The sequence below is a fragment of the Gorilla gorilla genome, chromosome 6 (assembly GCF_029281585.2).
Source record: "Gorilla gorilla gorilla isolate KB3781 chromosome 6, NHGRI_mGorGor1-v2.1_pri, whole genome shotgun sequence".
Taxonomy (NCBI): domain Eukaryota; kingdom Metazoa; phylum Chordata; class Mammalia; order Primates; family Hominidae; genus Gorilla; species Gorilla gorilla.
The window spans coordinates 12,906,072-12,927,811 of NC_073230.2; the positions used below are offsets into that span (position 1 = coordinate 12,906,072).

Below are 21,740 nucleotides of genomic sequence, written 5' to 3' on the forward strand. Positions count from 1 at the left end.
CTCTTCCCAGAGCCCAGGACAGGTAAAGGAGGTCTCTGCCCCAAATTGACACTGCAAATACACCAGCCTCAAGAGCACACGTGCCGGGTGCGGTGGTTCATGCCTGTAATCCCAACACTTTGGGAGGCCAAGGTGGGTGGATCACCTGAGGTCAGGAGTTCGAGACCAGCCTGGCCAACATGGTGAAACCCCGTCTCTACTAAAAATACAAAAAACAGCAGTTGGGCATGGTGGCACATGCCTCTTATCTCAGCTACTCAGGAGGCTGAGGCAGGAGAATTGCTTGAACTCGGGAGGCAGAGGTTTTAGTGAGCCGAGATTGTGCCACTGCACTCCAGCCTGGGCGACAGAATGGGACTCCATCTCAAAAAAAAAAAAAAAAAAGCACATGCACTGCAGATTCCACTCTTTTTTTAGGTGGAGTCTCACTCTGTTGCCCAGGCTGCTGGAGGGTAATAGTGTGGCCTTGGCTCACTGCAGCCTCCACCTCCCAGGTTCAAGTGATTCTCCTCCCTCAGCCTCCTAAGTAGCCGGGACTACAGGCGTGCGCCACACCATGCCCGGCTAATTTTTGTACTTTTTGTAGAGATGGGGTTTCACCATGTTGGTCAGGCTGGTCTCAAACTCCTGACCTCAGGTGATCCACCAGCCTTGGCCTCTCCAACTGCTGGGATTACAGGCGTGAGCCACTGTGCCTGGCCCAGATTCCACTTCTATGGGGCACCCAGAGGAGTCAAACTCATAGAGACAGGAAGTAGAATGGTGGGTGCCTGGGGCTGAGGGAGGGGGCTGGGGAGTGAATGTTTAATGGGGACAGAGTTTCAGTTGGGGAAAATGAGAAAGTTCTAGAAGCGGATGGTGATGATGGCTACACAACATTGTGATGTGCTTAATGCCACCGAACTGTGCAGTTCGTTTCTTTTTTTTCTGAGACAGGGTCTCACTCTGTCACCCAGGCTGGAGCGCAGTGGTGCAATCACGGCTCACTGCAACAGTGACCTCCCAGGCTCAAGCGATCCTTCTGCCTCAGCCTCCCCCTAAGTAGCTGGGACCACAGACAGGCGTGTGCTGCCATGCCCGGCTAATATTTGTACTTTTTGTAGAGACAAGGTCTGACTACGTTGCCCAGGCTGCTCTCAAACTCCTGGGCACAAGTGATGTTTCTGCCTCGATCTCCCAAAGTGCTGAGATTACAAGCATGAGCCACCGTCCCCAGCTTGAACTATGCACTTTATTTTACTTTTTTTTCTTCAAAAAAACCGTCCGCTGGCAAATTATGCACTTTATTATTTATTTATTTATTTATTTATTTGAGACAGAGTCTCGCTCTGTCACCCAGGCTGGAGTGCAGTGGCGTGATCTCAGCTCACTGCAAACTCCGCCTCCCGGGTTCAGGCCATTCTGCTGCCTCAGCCTCCCGAGCAGCTGGGACTACAGGCGCCCGCCACTACACCCGGCTAATATTTTTGTATTTTCAGTACAGACGGGGTTTCACCGTGTTCGCCAGGGTGGTCTTGATCTCCTGACCTCGTGATCCGCCCGCCTCGGCCTCCCAAAGTGCTGGGATGACAGGTGTGAGCCACCGCGCCTGGCCAAATTATGCACTGTAAAATGGTTAAGATGGGCCAGGCCTGGTGGCTCACGCCTGTCATCCCAGCACTTTGGGAGGCCGAGGCGGGCGGATCACTTGAGGTCAGGAGTTCGAGACCAGCCTGGTCAACATGGCGAAACCCCGTCTCTACTGAAAATATTTTAAAAATTAGCTGGGCGTTGTGGTGGGTGCCTGTAATCCCAGCTACTCGGGAGGCTGAGGCAGGAGAATCGCTTGAACCCAGGAGGTGGAGGTTGCAGTGAGCTGAGATCACACTACTGCCCTCCAGCCTGGGCGACAGAGCAAGACTCTATCTCAAAAAATAATAATAAAATAAAATGAACAATGCTGAGGCTGTTTCCACAGCCCTGAGGGAAAGCCTAAGCTGACTCGGCCCTGCCTGCCTTCAGCCAGCCACCACTTTTGCTGTCTGAGCTGCCACCAGACCACAGGGAGGCTTTTGCAGTGTGTAGCCTGCACAACCGTGCCAGTGTACCTGCACTGCTCCCTGCCAGGCCCATCCTGACCTACGCAGCCTCCTCTTTCACCTTTGGCCTCCCCAGGCCAAGGCTGTCTCAGCTGTCACCTCCTGATGCCCCCTGGGGAGTGTCTGCCCCCCGCTTTGTGTCTTGTGTCTCCATCCACACACCTCTGTTTCAGACAACCCGCCTCCCCAAGCACGGCACCCGCCCCCAACCATCTGAAGTGAACAAAGCTACCAGCCTCGGACCCAAGGAAGGGGTTGTAGGCAAGAGGTCAAAGTATCCCTGCTGGAAGGACCACACAGCCGCCTGGCTTTCTAAATCAAGTCCATTTTATTTGAAATTTTCCACATGCCACACATGTACATGAAAATTCCCATCCAGAATGTAGTTTGCTACAGTGAACACCAATGTCAGGAGCAGGCATCACCGTGAGACGCCACGGGGGCAAGTCAGCGGGACGGGGACAGGGAGGTGGGTCACCAAAAGGCAGGTGATGCATGTCGGGTCATTTAGCACCTGGTCATGAGATATGGCGAGACCCCCAGGGCCAGGGAAAGGTCTCCCCTTAAAACCACGTGGAGTTCTGCTGTCTCTGGGCAGTCTCACGTGGACGGACAATGCTCAGAAGGTGGCGAAGGGGCTGGAGGGAGATACCACCGACGGCTGCAGGGGAGGGGCACGCACACACACAGGCACGCACATGCTTGCCCATGAACACCCCCCGGGCACACACACACCCTTGCACACTCCCCACCCTCCCTCCACCCCAGACACATCGGCACGGCGGTCCAGGCTCTGGCTCACTCCCCGGGAGGCTTCTGTGGCCAGGGTTCCCGTGGCGGGTCTGGTGGCAACAGCTTGGGGAAAAGCCTCCCGGGACCAACCCTCATTCCCGGGTCCACTGATCTGGGGTAGGAGTAGCCAGGTGTTCTGACCGGCGGTTTTCCCGTAAACCGACCCCTTCAGCGTTTCTGCTTTTTGTTGTTTTCTGAGACAGGGTATTGCTCCGTGGCCCAGGGTGGAGGGCAATGGTGCGATCTTGGCTCACTGCAACATCCAACTCCTGGGCTCAAGCAATCCTCCTGCCTCAGCCTCCTGAGTAGCTGGGACCACAGGCACAGGTACAATGCCCAGCTAACTTTTTTTTTTTATTTTATGTAGAGATAGAGTCTCACTATGTTGCCCAGGCTGGTCTCGAACTCCTGGGCTCAAGCGATCCTCCTGCCCCAGCCTCCCAAAGTGCTGGGATGACAGGCGTGAGCCACCACGCCCGGCCCCTCTTGTGTTTCTCGAAGGAGCTTTAGAGAGCAGAGGAGCCCCGATGACAGCCCGAGTCACTGCCACCACTGGGTTTCTCAGTGTCTGTGGGGTTTGTGCTCATCATGCCCAGTAGAGCTAGAAATTTCTTTTGTTTTTTTTTTTTCTTTGAGACGGAGTCTCACTCTGTCGCCCAGGCTGGAGTGCAGTGGCACAATCTCAGCTCACTGCAAGCTCCGCCTCCCAGGTTCATGCCATTCTCCTGCCTCAGCCTCCTGAGTGGCTGGGACCACAGGCGCACGCCACCGCACCCGGCTACTTTTTTGTATTTTTAGTAGAGACGGGGTTTCACTGTGTTAGCCAGGATGGTCTCGATCTCCTGACCTCGTGATCCGCCTGCCTCAGCCTCCTAAAGTGCTGGGATTACAGGCGTAAGCCACCGCGCCCGGCCAGATCTAGAAACCTCTAACTTGAATCTCACACCCCCAAGTGCAAATGAGACCCATGACCATCACAAAGACCCCCCAGCGTCGTGGTCAAGGCTACCAGGAACTGGCAGCAGCGCTCTGCCCACGTCCACAGGAAGCGGCCGACGCCTCCTCTGCCTTTGGTTTAGTGGCTCCACACTTCATCACCTCACTTTGTCCATGAATTTCACATGTTTTCTTACAAGAGCTCTGTAATGGGCCAGGCACGGTGGCTCACACCTGTTATCCTAGCACTTTGGGAGGCCAAGGCAGGAGAATCACTTGAGGTCAGGAGTTCAAGGCCAGCCTGACCAACATGGTGCAACCCCATCTCTGCAAAAATACAAAAATTAGCCGGTCATGATGGCGGGCGCCTGTAATCCCAGCTACTCGGGAGGCTGATGTGGGAGAATCGCTTGAACCTGTGAGGTGGAGGTTGTAGTGAGTGAGCCAAGATCGTGCCATTGCACTCCAGCCTGGGGGACAAAGCAAGACTCCCTCTCAAAAAAAAAAAAAAAAGGCTCTGTAATTTTCAGATCCTAAAAGGAGCAGATAACAGGGGAAGAGGAGGTGGGAGGCTGCCATAGCGCTGCCTGCTGGGGGATCAAGGTCCCCGCATCCAGGCCTCCAGCACCCTCCATCCCTGCAGGAGCACTGCTGGCACCGCCAAGGCCGGGGCACTGGTCTGGAGCTTCACTGGCCGGCAGGGGCCCAGCCCTCAGCTGTTGCAGCCCTACTGCTCTAGGTCTGGCCCCTCCACAAGCCCTCCAGGCCCAAGCCTGAGCCCAGCCCCGGTCCCCTGGGTCCAGCGGCCTGTGGCTCTGGGTCCGGGCCCAGGGTGTGGTTGAGGGAGGGCGCTGCTGAGCTGGCAGGCACCCCTTGTGTGTTTGTAGCGCAAGAGGAGCTCAGCCCGTCCTGGCTGCAGTCCTGGGTTGAAGCAGCAAGTGTCTTCCCGCCCTGTGCACACACAGGTCCCGGGAGGGCCTCTTGGAGAAGAAACCGCTCAGGCCCGTGTCCTGGCAGGGCCTCTGGGGGCAGCAGATGGCAGGGATAGAGCCCGCCCCCTCTGCGGCAGAAGGAAGCAGCCCTCACCCAGCCCCCCTGGGCTGGATGGGCCGTTGAAAACAAGAAAAGCCTCCCATAGCAGAAAGGAGTACTCAAGGCCCAGAAAGGCAGCTTTGCTCTGGGTCATCAGGCTCAAGTGCCTGCTCTGGGCCACCTTCGGAAGCCTGGTGGGGCCGAGTGTTGCCTGGTGACGTGGAGCAGGCGGCGGGGCGGAGGCTGCGGGACACGGGGCTGCAGGGCCGGGAGGGGGTCAGGAGAATAAATAGCAGCTAGGTGTGGGGTGAGCTGGGAGCACAGGCAGGAGGGGGCAGCCAGAGAGGTTGGGGCTCTCCCTTTTAAAGAACAAAGGGATACATACACTTTCCCCTCCACCCTCCCTCCAACCCCGCAGTCTCTCCCTCACATACACACACGGAAGACGTGACTCACACACGCATGCACACACAGGGCACAGGTACACGCAGGCACACGTGCACACACAGGGCACAGGTACACGCAGGCACATGTACACGCAGGCACACGTGCACGCAGGCACACGCATGCAGGCACATGTGCACACACAGGGTACAGGTACCCGCAGGCACACGTGCACGCAGGCACACGCACGCAGGCACAGGGACAAGTGCTGACCACGCTCCTCCAGCAGGCAGCATATGGTCCGCTGCTTAACAGCCGAGCTCTGCCAATTGGGGACCATTAGGGTGGGTTCTTTTCCCAGCATCAAATGCTGCAGAATATAAATTGCAACTAACACTGGTGCCAAAATAGCACTTAGAGAAAATAAGCACGTTATTAACATCTGGTGAAGCCCATCTCGGGTGTAGCAGCAGCAGAAATTCTTGCTCTAAGTCAAAGGATGGTTGCAGGGGACACTAAAAATACAAGGTCCACTGTTTCAGGGGTGCTTTCCAAGGCACTGCACCCCAGCCTCAGGAATGGCCCTTCCCCCAGTCCTGTCTATGAGTATAAATTATGCTGCTGGTTAAAACCGCTTGCTCATGAGAACAGGACACCGAGGCGCGATCGTACACACGCTAGGATGCATTCCTGGAGCAGACGCAATTCTCTAGCCCGAGTGGGGAATGTTCTGGAGGAAGGAGCGGGGCGTGGAGCTGCAGTGCCCAGAGACACAGGCCCCCTGAGGGTCCGGGAACCTCCCAGGCCACTCGCCCCTGCCTGCCACACCTCGGTCGGAGAGCAAGAAGTGGTCAGTCCCGGGAGGCACCACACCACCAGATCTGATCACCACGCCTGGTGGTCTCCAGGTGCCATTTTAAAGCTCTAAAGAAATGCCCAGGAACTGTGGGTGGGGGGGCGCTCCCACCACCTCTGAGACCCTCATCTACAGCCCCTGCCCCCTTGGGCCGTGGGCAGCTGGTCCTGCGGCCTGCAGACCAGGAGACGGGGCCTAGGGGTGTGGCTCTCACAGGCCATGACAGGAGGGCCAGGAGGCCTCTGGGAGGTGAAGGCTAGGTCTGGTGTGGGTCCCACCATCGGGCACTGCTGGAATCAGCCTGCAGAAGGGTCCCTCCGGCCAGGAGGCAAAGGTTCTGCACTGGGTGCAGCCTGGAGCCGGGAGAGGGCCCGTGGGCTTCAGAGAGGAGGCTTTGACCCCATACATACAAGAAAGTCAGGGTGAAGTGGGAGGAGACCTCGAACCCCAGATCCACCTGTGCCAGTGAGCAGAGGTGCCAGGGTGGGGTCAAGACTGCCAGGTGGAGAGCTGGGAGGCAACCTGCACAGGAGGGCTGTACCTCCCCACAGCTCTGACCCCAGTTCTCCAAAGGCCTCCCGGACAAGGAGCTTGGCCCCCAGAGCAAGGAGCTGCTGAAAACCATCCCCACTCAGGGGCAGGGCCGGTGATTGGAGGCCCGGGGATGGTGTACCCCATTTTTTCACAGCAAAGCAAATGTGAGACACCACCCCACAGGACGGGGCACCTGTCACACGGAAACCCAGGAGGAGGAAGGCGGGCTGGACAAGGGGCCCTTCACCAAGAGCAGCCAGGGCAGCGGTCCAGGCGAGCAGGACCCAACTACAGCCCCCTTTGGAAGCCACCGGCCCAGGGACAGCTCTAGGAGCGCCTGGAGGTGGAGGACGGCAGAAGCGGCCAGCGTGGCACATGGGGTGAGGACTCAGATGCCAGGAGGACGTCCTCATTTTTGGAATAACTTTGTTTTTTTCTCTTTCTTTTTAAGAGATGGGGTATCCCTGTGTTGCCCAGGCTGATCTCAAACTCATGGGCTCAAGTGATCCTCCCAAAGTGTGTTGAATATATATATATTTTTTTTTTTTTTTTTTTTTTTTGAGGCGGAGTCTCGCCCTGTTGTCCAGGCTGGAGTGCAATGGTGTGATCTCGGCTCACTGCAACCTCCGCCTCCCAGGTTCAAACGATTCTCCTGCCTCAGCCTCCTGAGTAGCTAGGATTACAGGCGCCCGCCACCACGCCCAGCTAATTTTTGTATTTTTAGTAGAGATGGGGTTTCACCATGTTGGCCAGGCGGGTCTTGAACTCCTGACCTCGTGATCCACCCACCTCAGCCTCCCAAAGTGCCGGGATTACAGGCGTGAGCCATCGTGCCCAGCTGAGTATTTTTAGTCTTAAATGAAGTCATTTGAAATGGGGTCATGTGATTGCTACTCCAGCCTTAAGAATCCTTTCTGGGTTTTAATGTTTCGCGTTATTCTAACAAAGCCGAATGTGTATCGATTTCCCCAGGAACGCGCATGGACCTTCCCAGGGAAGCTGAAGGCCGTGGGGTGGGTGGGACGGGGAGGAGGCCTCTCTCGTGAGAAACGGGCCCTGCTGGTTGGGCTGAAAAGTCACAGGAGAGGCTCCAACCAGCAGTCCCAACCTCAGGGGACCTCTCTGGGGCCACAGGCATCATCTGGCTAGAAAAGCCCCAGAGACATGAGTGGGCTCAACTGTGTCCTAATGGGATGGAGAGTCCCAAGTCTGCAGCCACTAAACTGGCAGGCCCTTCCCCATGTCACACTCGACCATGCAAGGGGACACTCAGACACACGGTGACCAGCCCGGCCGACTGGACTTCAGGGGGACAGCATGTGGCCGCCCATCCACGGGGCCCCGGTGGCAGGTGACCACAAACACAATAGCCAAGGGACACGCTTCCCGGTCAGAAGTGGCATGGGGTTCGGGCCCTCCAGGCCCATGGACAGGACCCCCAGGGATTGAGGCTCAGTGCACAAACCCCCCAGCCAGGCCCCAAGGGTCAGCCTGGTTCAGCCAGCCCCCCACATCGACCGTCCCCCGAGCCCCCTCATGTCACCCAGAACGCATCCCCTCGACCCAAACTTCACAAAGCAACAGTTCCCATGAGAGAGCCGTGGAGACGCCGGGAGCCCCAGGAGCCAGGTGGGGCGTGGCTGGCCGGGAGAGAGGCCCCCTTCCTCTTGTGACAAACCAAGGGTCCCTGGCGTCCCAGGCTCCTGCAGCGTCTCGAGGTGACTGAGACCGATGGGCGGCGGCTCCGCCTCTCACCACCACAGGTTCGGCGGTTCCTCAGCCACTCTGCTCTTAAATAAGGTGATCTCATCCAGGTGCACCAGGGGGACGTCCCGGATGACGTCGGTCAGGCCCTCGTGGAGCAGAGGGAAGATGACGACGTTTAACGCGGGCCGCTCGGCCTGGAAGCTGAACCAGAGACAGGCGGTCAGCGGATTACATGGGTGGCCACGGAGCGGGCGGAGCCTGCTGGGGAAGCCCAGGAGGCACTCACACCTGCCTCCCCGTCCCGGGCTCACCTGGGGCTCCCAGACAGACCAGGCCTGCGAGAGTCACCCTCTACGTGCCTCAAGGGCCCTATACATGGCAGACAGAGCCGGGGAGGAGCACGGCAGCCGGGAACAGGCCACACGCTTCTCTCCAGGCTCAGGGGGCACCCGCTCCATGCCAGCCACGAGGATCAGAGGCCCTGGAGGCCAACCCTGCTCTGCAGACGTGCTGCTGGGCCCCAGGGCAGCAGAGGGACCCCACTGCAGGAGTGGCAGATCCGAGGCCCCTGGCCCACGGAAGCCCCACGGCCAGGACAGAGAGAAGGGACAGGTGCCCACACCCCACAGCCGCAGGTGGGCCACCTCAAGGGGGTGCGACTGCCAAGTCAGTGAGGCAGCAGCAGTCGCTGGGAGGAGCAGATACCAAGGCGGCCACTCAGGAAAAGCACACGTTTGACCGCATGACAAATGGCAGATAAGCGACCCCCCCCAATGCCCCCACCCCCAGGCGACCAGCCCCCACCATGCTGTGCATGAAAACTCATGCACAATTGCCATGGGGTGCCCACCGAGTGCCAGACGCTGCATTGAGCTTGACAGACATGACCTCATTTTGCCTTCCCCACAACCCTACAACCAACCATAGTCCCCCAGCGGGCCATGAAGCAGAACAGGGACCCCTCCACAGTCAGAGCAGGCCACCAGCACAGCCCTACTGGCCCTACTAGGCCAAAATGCAATGCAAGCCGGGTATTGTGGCTTGCCCCTGTAATCCCAACACCTGGGAGGCTGAGGTGGGAGGATTGTTTGAGGCCAGGAGTCCCAGAACAGCCTGGGCAACATAGGGAGACTTTGTCTCTATAAAAAATTTAAAAAAATGAGTCAGGCATGGTGGTGCATGCCTGTCACCTCAGCTACTTGGGAGGCTGAGGCAGGAGGACCACTTGAGCCCAGGAGGTAGAGGCTGCAGTGAGCTAAGATCACGCCACTGTACTGCAGCCTGGGCAACACAGTAAGACCCTGTCTCTAAAAAAAAAAAAGAAGAAGAAAAGAAAATACAAAGACGACCCAAGTGCCAGCCCGGGAGCTCCAGGCAGAAGGAAAAACATAGCAGTGCCCCAGAGAGCAAGACAAAAACATCCAGGACGGGCACAGTGACTCACGCCTATAACCCCAGCACTTTGGGAGGCAGAGGCAGATGGATCACCTGAGGTCAGGGGTTTGAGACCAGCCTGGCCAACATGGTGAAACCCCGTCTCTACTAAAAATACAAAAATTAGCCAGGCATGATGGCGGATGCCTGTAGTCCCAGCTACTCAGGAGGCTGAGGCAGGAGAATCCCTCGAACCCAGGAGGTGGAGTTTCCAGTGAGCAGAGATCGTGCCACTGCACTCCAGCCTGGGCAACAGAGCGAGACTCCGTCTCAAAAAAGAAAAAAAAAATCGAGGCTGAGCTCAGTGGCTCACGCCTGTAATCCCAGCACTTTGGGAGGCCGAGGCGGGTGGATCCCCTGAGGTTGGGAGTTCGAGACCAGCCTGACCAACATGGAGAAACCCCATCTCTACTAATAATACAAAATTAGCCGGGCATGGTGGTGCATGCCTGTAATCCCAGCTACTCGGGAGGCTGAGGCAGGAGAATCACTTGAACCTGGGAGGCGGAGGTTGCAGTGAGCCGAGATTGCACCACTGCACTCCAGCCTGGGCAACAAGAGCAAAACTCCGTCTCAAAAAAAAGAAAAAAAAAAATCCAGAAACTTCTGCCCAGAGTCTCAGTGGGTGCAAGGCAGGGAGGTACCCACGACAAAGAACCTCACCGTTTGCCAACACTAAGTCAAGTCCCCCCGGCCACAGCGGCCACTTAAAGGGAAGAGGACGACAGGGTCCAGCCTCTCGCCGTGACCCTGCCTGAGGTGGTGCTGGACTCACGACACACAGTCAACAGCAGAAAGGCACTCACAAAAGCCGAGGTTTCGGCAATAAAGACGCCATCACACACCTCGTTCCGCACAGTAATCACGTGGGCAGCGATGTCCATGACCGTGAACACCACAGGTCATGTGGCAGACGCATCCTGGCCTGTGAAACCGTCATGCCATGTACTTGATTTGCATCAAACTCCATCCCCTCTGGCTCCAGCTCCTGAGGCTGCTAAGGAGCTGCTGTCGGCTGACCGTGGTGGCTCACGCCTGTAATCCCAGCACTTTGGGAGGCCAAGGCGGGCGGATCACGAGGTCAGGAGATCGAGACCATCCTGGCTAACACGGTGAAACCCCGTCTCTACTAAAAATACAAAAAAAAAATTAGCCGGGCGTGGTGGCGGGCGCCTGTAGTCCCAGCTACTCGGAAGGCTGAGGCAGGAGAATGGCGTGAACCCGGGAGGCGGAGCTTGCAGTGAACAGAGATTGCGCCACTGCACTCCAGCCTGGGCGACAGAGGGAGACTCCGTCTCAAAAAAAAAAAAAAAAAAAAAAAAAAAGCTGCTGTCGGGACATGGAAGGTGATTTTTCTTTTTTTTTTCTTTTTTTTTTTTTTGAGGCAGGGTCTTGGTCTATCTCCCAGACTGGAGTGCAGTGGCACAATCATAGCTCACTGAAGCCAGTAGCTGGGACCACAGGCACACATCACCACACTGCCCAGCTAATTTTTTTTTTTGAGACGGAGTCTTACTCTGTCGCCCAGGCTGGAGTGCAATCGCGTGATCTTGGCTCCATGCAACCTCCACCTCCTGAGCTGAAACAATTTTCCTGTCTCAGCCTCCCAAGTAGCCGGGATTACAGGTGCCCGCCACCATGCCTAGCTAATTTTTGTATCTTTAGTAGAGACAGGGTGTCACCATGTTGACCAGGCTGGTCTCGAACTCCTGACCTCAAGTGATCCACCTGCCTCAGCCTCCCAAAGTGCTGGGATTACAGGTGTGAGCCACCATGCCCAGCCATTATTTTTTATTTTTTGTAGAGACAGGATCTCACCATGTTGCCCAGCCTGGTCTCAAACTCCTGGGCTCAAACAATCCTCCCCACTTGGCCTCCCAAAGCACTGTGATGACAGGTGTGAGCCATGGCACCCAGCCAGGATTCGCTTCATTCTTGCCACAAGCAAGGAATGAAGCAGGGGGGCCTGCTCTTCCACACACCCTGAGGGGGTCACAGGCTGCAGCTGTCTCTGTGGCCAGGAAGGAGCAGCCTGCTTTGGAGGTCCCTGGGTGATGTGAGAAGGTGCCACTCTAGACTAGTGTGTGGAGGGGACACCTGGGGCAGAGGGGGAGTCTCTGTGGATTGGGACAGAAAGGCCAGCCCTTCTTGGCAGTCAGAGGGCACTCCCGTGCGGCTTCATAGTCTGCTACGTACATAATGAGGCTCAAAAAGACTGAGTTTGGGAAAAGTTAAGATCCTCCTATAGTTCCTCAATGTGATGACTGGGTGTTCACACTCATTGGCGAGATGTGCCTCTCTCAAACCTTGTTCAGATGCTGCAGACACATTACCCATCAGATGTGCAAAAAAAAAAAAAAAAAAAAGGGAGGCCAGGCGCAGTGGCTCACACCTGTAATCCCAGCACTCTGGGAAGCTGAGGTGGGAAGATCACTTGAGTCCAGGAGTTCAAGACCACCCCGGGGGCTAGGCATGGTCGCTCACACCTATAATCCCAGTACTTTGGGAGGCCGAGGCGGGCAGATCATCTGAGGTCGGGAGTTCGAGACCGGCCTGACCAACATGGAGAAACCCTGTCTCTACTAAAAATTCAAAATTAGCCGGGTGTGGCCGGGCGCCGTGGCTCACGCCTGTAATCCCAGAACTTTGGGAGGCTGAGGTGGGTGGATTACCTGAGAGGTCAGGAGTTCGAGACCAGCCTGGTCAACATGGTGAAACCCCATCTCTACTAAAAAAAAACACAAAAAAATTAGCCGGGCGTGGTGGCACACGCCTGTAATCCCAGCTACTCAGGAGGCTGAGGCAGGAGAATTGCTTGAGCCCGGGGAAGCGGAGGTTGCAGCGAGCCGAGATTGTGCCACTGCACTCCAGCCTGGCCAACAGAGCAAGACTCTGTCTCAAAAATAAATAAATAAATAAATAAAAATTTAGCTGGGCATGCTGGCACATGCCTGTAATCCCAGCTACTCGGGAGGCTGAGGCAGAATTGCTTGAACCTGGAAGGCAGAGGTTACAGTGAACCGAGATGGCACCATTGCACTCCAGCGTGGGCAACAAGAGCAAAACTCCATCTCAAAAAAAAAAAAAAAAAAATGAGCTGGTTGTGGTGGTACATGCCTCTAATCCCAGCTACTCCAGAGGCAGAGGCAGGAGAATCTCTTGAACCTGGGAGGTGGAGGCTGCAGTGGGCCAAGATCGTGCCACTGCACTCCAGCCTGGGAAACAAGAGCAAAACTCTGTTTCAAAAAAAAAACAAAAAACAACAACAACAACAACAAAAAAAAACCAGCCTGGGCAACATAGGGAGACTCCATCTCTATAAAAAAATGTAAAAATTAGCCGGGAGTGGTGGCGTGCACCTGTAGTCCCAGGTACTGAGGAGGCTGAAGCAGGAGGATCACTTGAGTCTGGGAGGTCAAGGCTGCAGTGAGCTGTGATTGCACCATTGCACTCCAGCCTGGGCAACAGAGAGAGACCCTGTCTCTAAAAAAAGAAAAAGAAAGAGAAAGAAGAGACGGCGGCCGATACCCAGTCGTGTGTGAAGGTGAGTCTGTCAGAGACAGGAGGGTGATGGCCATCAAAAAACGCAGCGCGGTCACCAGCAACAGGTCACCGGCGACAGGTCAGCAGCCACGACACCGGCCGGCCCTGCAGGCTGAGACACAGGGAGACGGTTGAGACCCCAGGCCACCCAGGGAGAGGACGGGTGAGCCGCACAACAGCCCGGGGCCAGGTCCTCCCTCTGGCTCCATAAATCCTCCAGGCAGGAAAAAAGATGAGAAAGAGAAAAGCGTCAGGAAAAGCGACAGCAAACCGCTGCTCCTCCTCCTCCTTCCGCGCCCAGGGCGCAAAGCAGGGGGCGGGGCCTGTGGCCGGTTCCCGGGAGCCCCAGCGCCACCTGCTGGGCCTTGGGCGCAGCTGCAAAGGCCAGAGCTGCAGGGCTGACACTGACCCCTAGGCCCACACAGGTGCCCTGGGCTGGAAAGCCTGGGGAAGGCCGGTCAGACCCTGTCTGCAGGTCAGCTGGGACCTGCGGCTCGGGCCACACTGCCGTGACTGGGGCCGGCGTGGAGCCAGGCACAGGCACTGAGGCCACGAGGAAGCTGTGGCACAGGTGTCTGTGGACGGGGCCTCTCCCACCTGGCTTTGGGGTGGTATCTGACTGCCAGCAGGGTGGGAAGAGAAAGGCTTTCAGCAGCCCTGGGGGAATCCAGCTTATGTGAGCACAGAGGTCCCTGCAATGCTGTGACCCTGTCATCTGCAGAAGATCCTGACACAGCCTGCCCAGCACAGAGCCTGGAGGTCCCCACGGAGGTCCCCTCAGCCCTGGATGGCCCTGCACAGCCCCCAACACGGCCCCTCTCCTCTTCTAGGCGTGAACTCCCATCCCTCCAGCACTCACTCCCTGCCTCATTGCTCAGGGCAGCTCTCGAAGACTGTTTCTCCATCTGTAAGCTGGGGCTGATAGCACTGACCTCACAGGGCTTCTGTGAGGCTTGAACAAGAGGCAAGACGCAGTGCCTGGAGCAGACAGAGGCACCATGGGGGCCCCAGGCAGGCGCCCTGGAGGGGCACACATGGGAGGCACACTGCGAACACGGACGCCTCAACACCCTCATCCCACTCGGTTGGCAGCAAGCGCGCCGTGGGTCCCACCACAGGCCTGGGTGCTGCACCAGGTGCGGGACATCGGAGGGGGAGGGGTGGGTGGGGTCACAGAGGGACTGGCACAGAGGGATGGGCATGGCTTCTGCCCAGGAAGTCCAGGAAGTCCTGAGGCTGCTCTCCAACACCACGCAGCAAGCATGGGTGATCAAGGGCTCTCCCAGGCACCTGCGTGTAACCAGCGCCCTCTGGGGCCACCTGCAAGCTCAGCGCCGGGCTCAGCTTGTGCCTGAGGACACAAAAACGCCAAAGAGCTGTGGAGCACCAGCCTTCAAAAAATGCACCGTCCAACCGGGGAACGCAAAGAGCTTACTGCATCCACCTTAGATCATCAGACTTGCCTAAAAACCACGAAGGTGCAGGTCACCCCATGAGGCCAGAGGGGAAGCTCCCGGCCTGCAAGGGGCGGCATGGAGCCGGCCACAGGCAGCAGTAGGTGAATGGAGGAGAGCAGCTCAGAGCAGGGGCTGGCATCCGGTGCCACGTCCAACCAACCCGCCTGCAGCGCCATGCAGAGAGGATTCTGAGGACCAGAAGGAAAAGCAGGCTCATCGGAGCAGGAGGCCTTCAAGGGTGGGGCGGGGGGCTGCCCCGTCGTGAGCACAGCCGTCCTGAACTGCTTGGGGATCGTGGACGTTCTCCGCTGCAGCAAGGAAACAGACAACTCCCAGAGCCGGCCCCCATCGCCACAGGAAGTCGCCCCAGCCCTGCGGAGCTGAGACCATCCCGCGTGGGCTGGGGCCCTGTGGAGCTGAGACTGTCCCGCATGGGCTGGGTCTGAGGGCCCCAGACTCACAGGCAACAGAAGAGAGGCAACGCCCACTCCCAAGTCCCTTCAACAAAACACCCACGCAGGAGGTGGCAGCTCTAGGTGCACAGTCGCAGCCTCCCACTGGCTGGAGGGCCTGTGAGTGGAGCCCAGCCGCAAGCGTATGGGGGGCGAAGGCCCGAGGCTCTTCCCGCATCTGACAGGACAGAGCTAGGGCGGAGCTGCCTGAATCCGCCACACCTGAGAAAACCCAGCTTTAGCATCTCGGTACCACAGCCTCACAGAGCACAGTGTACCCCTTCCCCCAACAGCTACCGCCTGTTTCCAAGCCCACTCGACTAAGCCCTTTGGAGCCTGTGACCCACTCAGCCCTCCTAAAATGGGGTACATCAGCAGGTGTCACATCCAGCTCACAGCACAAGGATGCTAAGATGTGGGGAAGCAGAGCCAAGGGGCTGAGCTGCAACATTCCAGCTGCCACCCAGGCTGCCCCCCTGGTTCCACCGCAGGCGAAGTCAAGATCCAAAGCAAAGTCGAGGACACAGTGACCGTGTTTTTAAAACAGCCATGAACCAGGGCTGACCACGACACCCAGATGAGAGCCATGAGGCCAGCACTGAGAATAATCACTTAGGGCTTTATTTACTGACACAAGAGGACTCCACGGTGTAGTGTTACATTTTTAAAAATCAGATTACAAAACAATATGAGAACCCTATCTCCAGTTCATTCTCCAGGGAAAGTTGGCAGTATTCACTGTTGGGAAACCTTCACTTAAAAATAGGTTGATGTTGGCCAGGCGTTGTGGCTCACGCCTGTAATCCCAGCACTTTGGGAGGCCGAGGTAAGCAGATCACCTGAGGTCAGGAGTTAGAGACCAGCCTAGGCAACATGGTGAAACCCCGTCTCTACTAAAAATACAAAAATTAGGCCGGGCGCGGTGGCTCACGCCTGTAATCCCAGCACTTTGGGAGGCTGAGGCGGGCAGATCATGAGGTCAGGAGATCGAGACCATCCTGGCCAACACAGTGAAACCCTGTCTCTACTAAAAAAAAAAAAAAAAAAAATACAAAAAATTAGCCGGGTGTGGTGGCAGCCGCCTGTAGTCCCAGCTACTTGGGAGGTTGAGGCAGAAGAATGTCGTGAACCTGGGAGGCGGAGCTTGCAGTGAGCCGAGATCGTGCCACTGCACTACAGCCTGGGCAACAGAGCGAGACTGTGTCTCAAAAAAGAAAAATACAAAAATTAGCCAGGTATAGTGGTGCACACTTGTAATCCCAGCTGCTTAGGAGGCTGAGGCAGGAGAATCGCTTGAACCCAGAAAGCAGAGGTTGTAGTGAGCTGAGATCCCGCCACTGCACTCCAGCCTGGACGACAGACTGAGACTCTGTCTCAAAAAAAAAAAAAAAAAAAAAAGATTGATGCATAGTCTAAATTTTTAAAAACTACTCTATAAACACAAGTTGTTTTTACAACCAGAGAGGGGGAAACCCCAACCAGGATTATTCCTGAGACAGCCAGCGGCAGACCGCAAGGACAACAGACTACCCCAGAGTCTGGCAAGCAGGGTTGTCGGCGCCCAGTGGCTCGAGACATCCTGGCTGATGGCTCTTCTCGCAACTCTGTGAACAGCTGGGGCCTCCTTCCTGTCACCTCTCCCCACCTGCAGGGACACGAACACTCAGGGCGTTCATGTCCTGCTGCCCCCTTGGCCGGGCGCACGCCTCTCTCAGGAGCCCTGCTCACTCGAGCAGTCAGCCCGTCCTCCTGACAGGTCTTGAAATGCGTCACTCCCCACATCGCCTACCAAGCTCCAGCTCTCTCCAGGAATCGCCTCCTCCTAATTTGTGTTCAATTCTAGGTGCTCACCTGACTTCCTGCGCAGCAGCAGAGCATCAAACTCCAGGATGCCCTGTCACGAGGGGAAGCGGAGATGCTAGCTAGCTAAGGGAAGAGGGGCCAGACTATGTGGGCCCTCCAGAAAGGGCCTGACAGCAGGTGGCAAGGGAGAGGGAAAAGGAAGGGTTCTCTGTTAGATCTACCGCCTTTACCCACAACTGCCCAAGTAACCACTGCTTCTAGATCTAAACAATGTGCAGAGATGTGAAAAATCCAGAGTTAAAAGATGGTTGCAGGCTGGGTGCGGTGGCTCATGTCTGTAATCCCAGCACTTTGGGAGGCCGAGACAGGCGGATCACCTGAGGTTGGGAGTTCGAGACCAGCCTGACCAACATGGGAAAACCCTATCTTTACTAAAATACAAAATACACGCTGGTGGTGTAATCCCAGCCTGTAATCCCAGCTACTCAGGAAGCCAAGGCAGGAGAATCGCTTGAACCCGGAAGGCGAAGGTTGCAGTGAGCCGAGATTTCGCCACTACACTCCAGCCTGGGCAACACAGTGAGACTCCGTCTCAAAAGTAATAATAATAATAAGAAGAAGACTTTTGTACTTGTGGGAGAGGAGAGCTTGAACTATCTAGAAAATTTACCATGTGGCTAGGGAGTGCTCAAGGAGCAGAGGCCGGGCCGTGGGAGACCAAACCCCTTGCTTTCACCCTGTCACTGCCTGGTGCTCGTCAATTCCAAGAAATCACTGGTAGGCACTCAGTGAAGGCTGGGGACCAGGTCACGGGATGTTGGTGATGTCTGCGGCCCCTGAAGCTGTACGCAACCCACATCACTCACCTGCGGAGAAGCGACTGCTGCAGGCTCTTGCAGGTGGCGAGGGACTCCCCGGTGAACAGGTGGCACATGACGACCTGCAGGCAGCGAGCCATGAAGGCCAGCACAGCATCGGGCTGGAGGGTGCCGCTGCGAGAGACCAGGCACAGGCGCTGCAGCGAGGGGCACTGGCTCAGCGCCTGGAAGAACTGGGCGTTGGCGCTGAAGTAGGGCTGCTCCAGCCTGCGGGGAGAGAGGGCATCTGTGAGGTCCGCGGGAGGGGCTCACGGGCCAGGCCAGCTGGGCGTCTGGAGGTGCTGCCAGTGGAAGCTTCCTGGCCTGGGGCCCAGCCCAGCTGTTCCCACCACCCCCCACCAATACCACTATCCCTTGGAGTACTGGGTGCCGACTCAGGCCCCCAGGGTCCCCCTTGGAGATCTGATTTGGAGGGGACCCGGCGGGCCTGATGCAAGCAGCCAGCCAGTGTCTACAGAGCCCGGCTTCGAGTCACCAGCCGAGGCCATCAGCATCTGTGTCCGCAGCCTGCCTGGTGCACCCCAATGACCCCCAGGCACCCTATCTTCCTCAAACGCTGGTGTGCTGGGCAGCGGATGCAAAGAGGACCCCGCACATGGCCCCTGCCCTTGGGGAGCTCAGCTGGACAGGGAGGCAGATGAGGACTGAACACCATGAGAGAGGGCGGTAATCCGGGAGGCTGGTGCGGGGCAGGGAGAGGGCGAGAATCTGGGAGGAGGGGGTTAGGGTGGGCAGGAACTTCAGCCAGATGGGGGCCACTTCAGCCACGACAGATGGGAAGACAGCGCTGGACGGCTGCAGGGCCAAAGGAGGACGCCGAGGGGAGTGGGGCCAAGCTAAGATGTTGGCAGCCAGGGCAGGGCCAGGCCAGGCCACAGGGCAGGGAGGAGGCCCAAGTGCGCACCAAGGCTACAGTGACAGAGACCAAGATGGGAGAACCCAGGGGGAAGGGGAGGACTTGGGAAAGGGAAGCAGGGGACGACATTCTAGATCCTTCCTGGGGAGTCTGTCCTTGCAGACAGAAAGCAGGACAGGCCACGTCTCGAGGTGCAGTGGCAGATGTGGGGATGTGGCGCTGCTGAGGACAGGCCCGGGGGCCCTTGGAGAACCAGGCTGTGGGACTGGGCAAGACCTGGACTGTGGCAGGTTATGGGGTGCAGCGAGCCCCTGAGATAAGAATCAAGAGGGAGCAGAGAGGCTGGAGGGGAACTCACATGACTTCAGGGGCTGCCAGGAACTCCCGGGGTGGAGGGAGGAGCCGCTGGAGGGTCGGGCTGAGGCGAATGGGGAGGGGCTAGTGTGGGCTGAGCTGTGATGCCCCCCCACACACACACACTATGCAGGAGTCCTCACCTTGGGACCTGAGGGTGTGGCCTTATTTGGAGGCAGGTTTGTTGCGGATGCAAGGGAGTTAAGAGGAGGATGCATCCTGCATGATGGGGGCTGTAAATCTAATGACTGGTTCCTTATAAGGTCAGGTGAAGGCACAGAGATACCCAGACACAGACAGAAGGCGGCCAGGTCACAACAGAGGCAGAGACTGGGGCCACGTGTCCACCAGCCAAGCAGTGCCAGGCGTGGCTGGCAGGCGCCCGAGTTCCTCCTCACCATCCTCAGAAGGAACCACCCCTGCCCACAGCCTGATTTTGGGCCTCTGGGCTCCAGAATCGTGAGACAATAAATGCCTGTTGCATGAAGCCACTCAGTTTGTGATCAATTGTCCTGGCAGCCCCAGGATCCTAGCACAGATGCTGAGGGCAGCCACAGCAGAAGGCGCCACAGGCATGGAGATTCTTCCCTGGTAGGTGACACAAAAAGACCAAGGCACGGCGGGCATGGTGGCTCACACTTATAATCCCAGCCCTTCAGGAGGCCAAGGCAGGAGGATCACTTGAGCCCAGGAGTTTGAGAACAGCCTGGGCAACATAGTGAGAGCCCAGCTCTACAAAAAGTACAAAAATTATCCAGCCATGGTGGCACACACCTGTACTCCCAGCTACTCAGGAAGCTGAGGTGGGAGGATCGCTTGAGCCCAGGACGTCAAGGCTGCAGTGAGCTAGGATCGTGCCACTGCACTCCAAGCTGGATGACAGAGCAAGACAGTCTCGATCTGTTGCCCAGGCTGGAGTGCAGTGGCGTGATCTGGGCTCACTGCAAGCGCCGCCTCCCAGGTTCACGCCATTCTCCTGCCTCAGCCTCCCGAGTAGCTGGGACTACAGGCGCCTGCCACCACACCCAGCTAATTTTTTGTATTTTTAGTAGAGATGGGGTTTCACCGTGTTAGCCAGGATGGTCTCAATCTCCTGACCACTTGCTCCGCCCGCCTCAGCCTCCCAAAGTGCTGGGATTACAGGCATGGGCCACTGCACCTGGCCAAAAATTTTTTTTTAAAAGAATAAAGGAAGTGTGGCTCATGAGAGACTGGTTATTTACTTTTGTGTGTGTGCGTGTGTGCGTGCGTGCATGTGTGTGTGTGGAGACAGGGTTGCCCTGTTGCCATAGTTGCTCACTATGTTGCCCAGGCTGGTCTCCAACTCCTGAGCTCAAGCAGTCCTCCTGCCTCAGCCTCCCAAAGTGCTAGGATTATAAGTGTGAGCCACCATGCCTGGCAGTTAATTTTCTTTTAATTGAGTTAAGCAGAAATTCTCAGCCAGGTGCGGTGGCTCACGCCTATAATCCCAGCACCTTGGGAGGCTGAGGCAGGCGGATCACCTGAGGTCAGGAGTTCGAGACTGGCCAACATGGCAAAACCCTGTCTCTACTAAAAATACAAAAATTAGCCAGGCAGGCCGGGCGCGGTGGCTCACGCCTGTAATCCCAGCACTTTGGGAGGCCGAAGAGGGCAGATCACCTGAAATCGGGAGTTTGAGACCAGCCTGACCAACATGGAAAAACCCCATCTCTACTAAAAATACAAAATTAGCTGGTCGTGGTGGCACACACCTGTAATCCCAGCTACTCGGGAGGCTGAGGCAGGAAAATCGTTTCTACCTGGGAGGCAGAGGTTGCGGTGAGCCAAGATGGCACCATTGCACTCCAGCCTGGGCAACAAGAGTGAAACTCCACCTCAAAAAAAAAAAAAAAATTAGCTGGGCGTGGCAGGGCATGCCCATTATCCCAGCTACTGGGGAGGCGAAGGCAGGAGAATTGCTTGGAGGCAGAGGTTGCAGTGAGCTGAGATCACACCACTGCATTCCAGCCTAAGTGACAGAGCGAGACTCTGTCTCACACAAAAAATATATTAATTAAATTAAATAAATAATAAAATAAAACATCCAAATTGTCTTTATTTTTCTATATTTGTTTTGTTAAGCTATTCAAATTGTTTTTATTTAAAGACAGTAATAAAATGTTTTCATTAAGTATATTTTAAATACCACCTCTCCCTAAAAAAAATCCTAAAGTAAACAACCCTTTGCAGACCGGAAGGTGGGAAACGGGAAGGGGTAAAAAAGACGGTGCAGGCGCCGCATCTGCTGAGCTGCAAAGTCACCTCTGGATTTCTCTCCAAAGCAAAAGCAGGAGGCTCCAGACAACAGGAGATGGAAACGGGGCGTGGGGCAAGGACGGTGCCGTCGTGTGGTCACTAGGTGGCGATGCGGGTCCGTGCTACCCGCCCCAGATCGCCCTGAGCCTCTGGGGTTAAAAACGAAGTCCGCAGAGCGTGGAAAAAAAACCTTTTTTCCACTAGATAACCACATCCACATTCTTCCGCCCCGGAGGAAGTCACCTGTCACAGGTGTTCAGGATGTGGCAGGCCCACGGGAGTGACTGGTCAGGCAGGGGGCCTGGCATATCTAAAGCTTCCTAGGCTCCCACGGCACGCCGCCTAGGGCACGGCACCCAGGACGGTG

General features: G+C 56.7%; 1 protein-coding gene and 1 non-coding gene across 5 annotated transcripts in view; one reads left to right on the top strand and one right to left on the bottom strand.

The window, feature by feature from the left end:
• FBXL18 (F-box and leucine rich repeat protein 18) overlaps positions 1-21,740 on the bottom strand; it is an 87,022-nt gene that overhangs the window by 43,824 nt on the left and 21,458 nt on the right. The window contains exons 4-5 of one of the 4 annotated variants that reach the window (XM_004045057.5): positions 17,875-18,093; positions 2,388-8,520 (exon numbers count right to left, since the gene is read on the bottom strand). In XM_004045057.5, the coding sequence (XP_004045105.1) occupies positions 8,364-8,520; positions 17,875-18,093 (376 nt within the window). In that variant the 3' untranslated portion in view covers positions 2,388-8,363. Of the gene's footprint in view, positions 1-2,387; positions 8,521-11,510; positions 16,851-17,874; positions 18,094-21,740 lie in introns of those variants that run through there. The other 3 variants (XM_063708080.1, XM_055346460.2, XM_055346457.2) reach the window with 3 other exon arrangements.
• Positions 11,990-12,096, top strand: LOC115932920 (small nucleolar RNA U13). The gene has a single exon (XR_004069015.1). It is a non-coding gene; the product is annotated as a small nucleolar RNA U13 (small nucleolar RNA).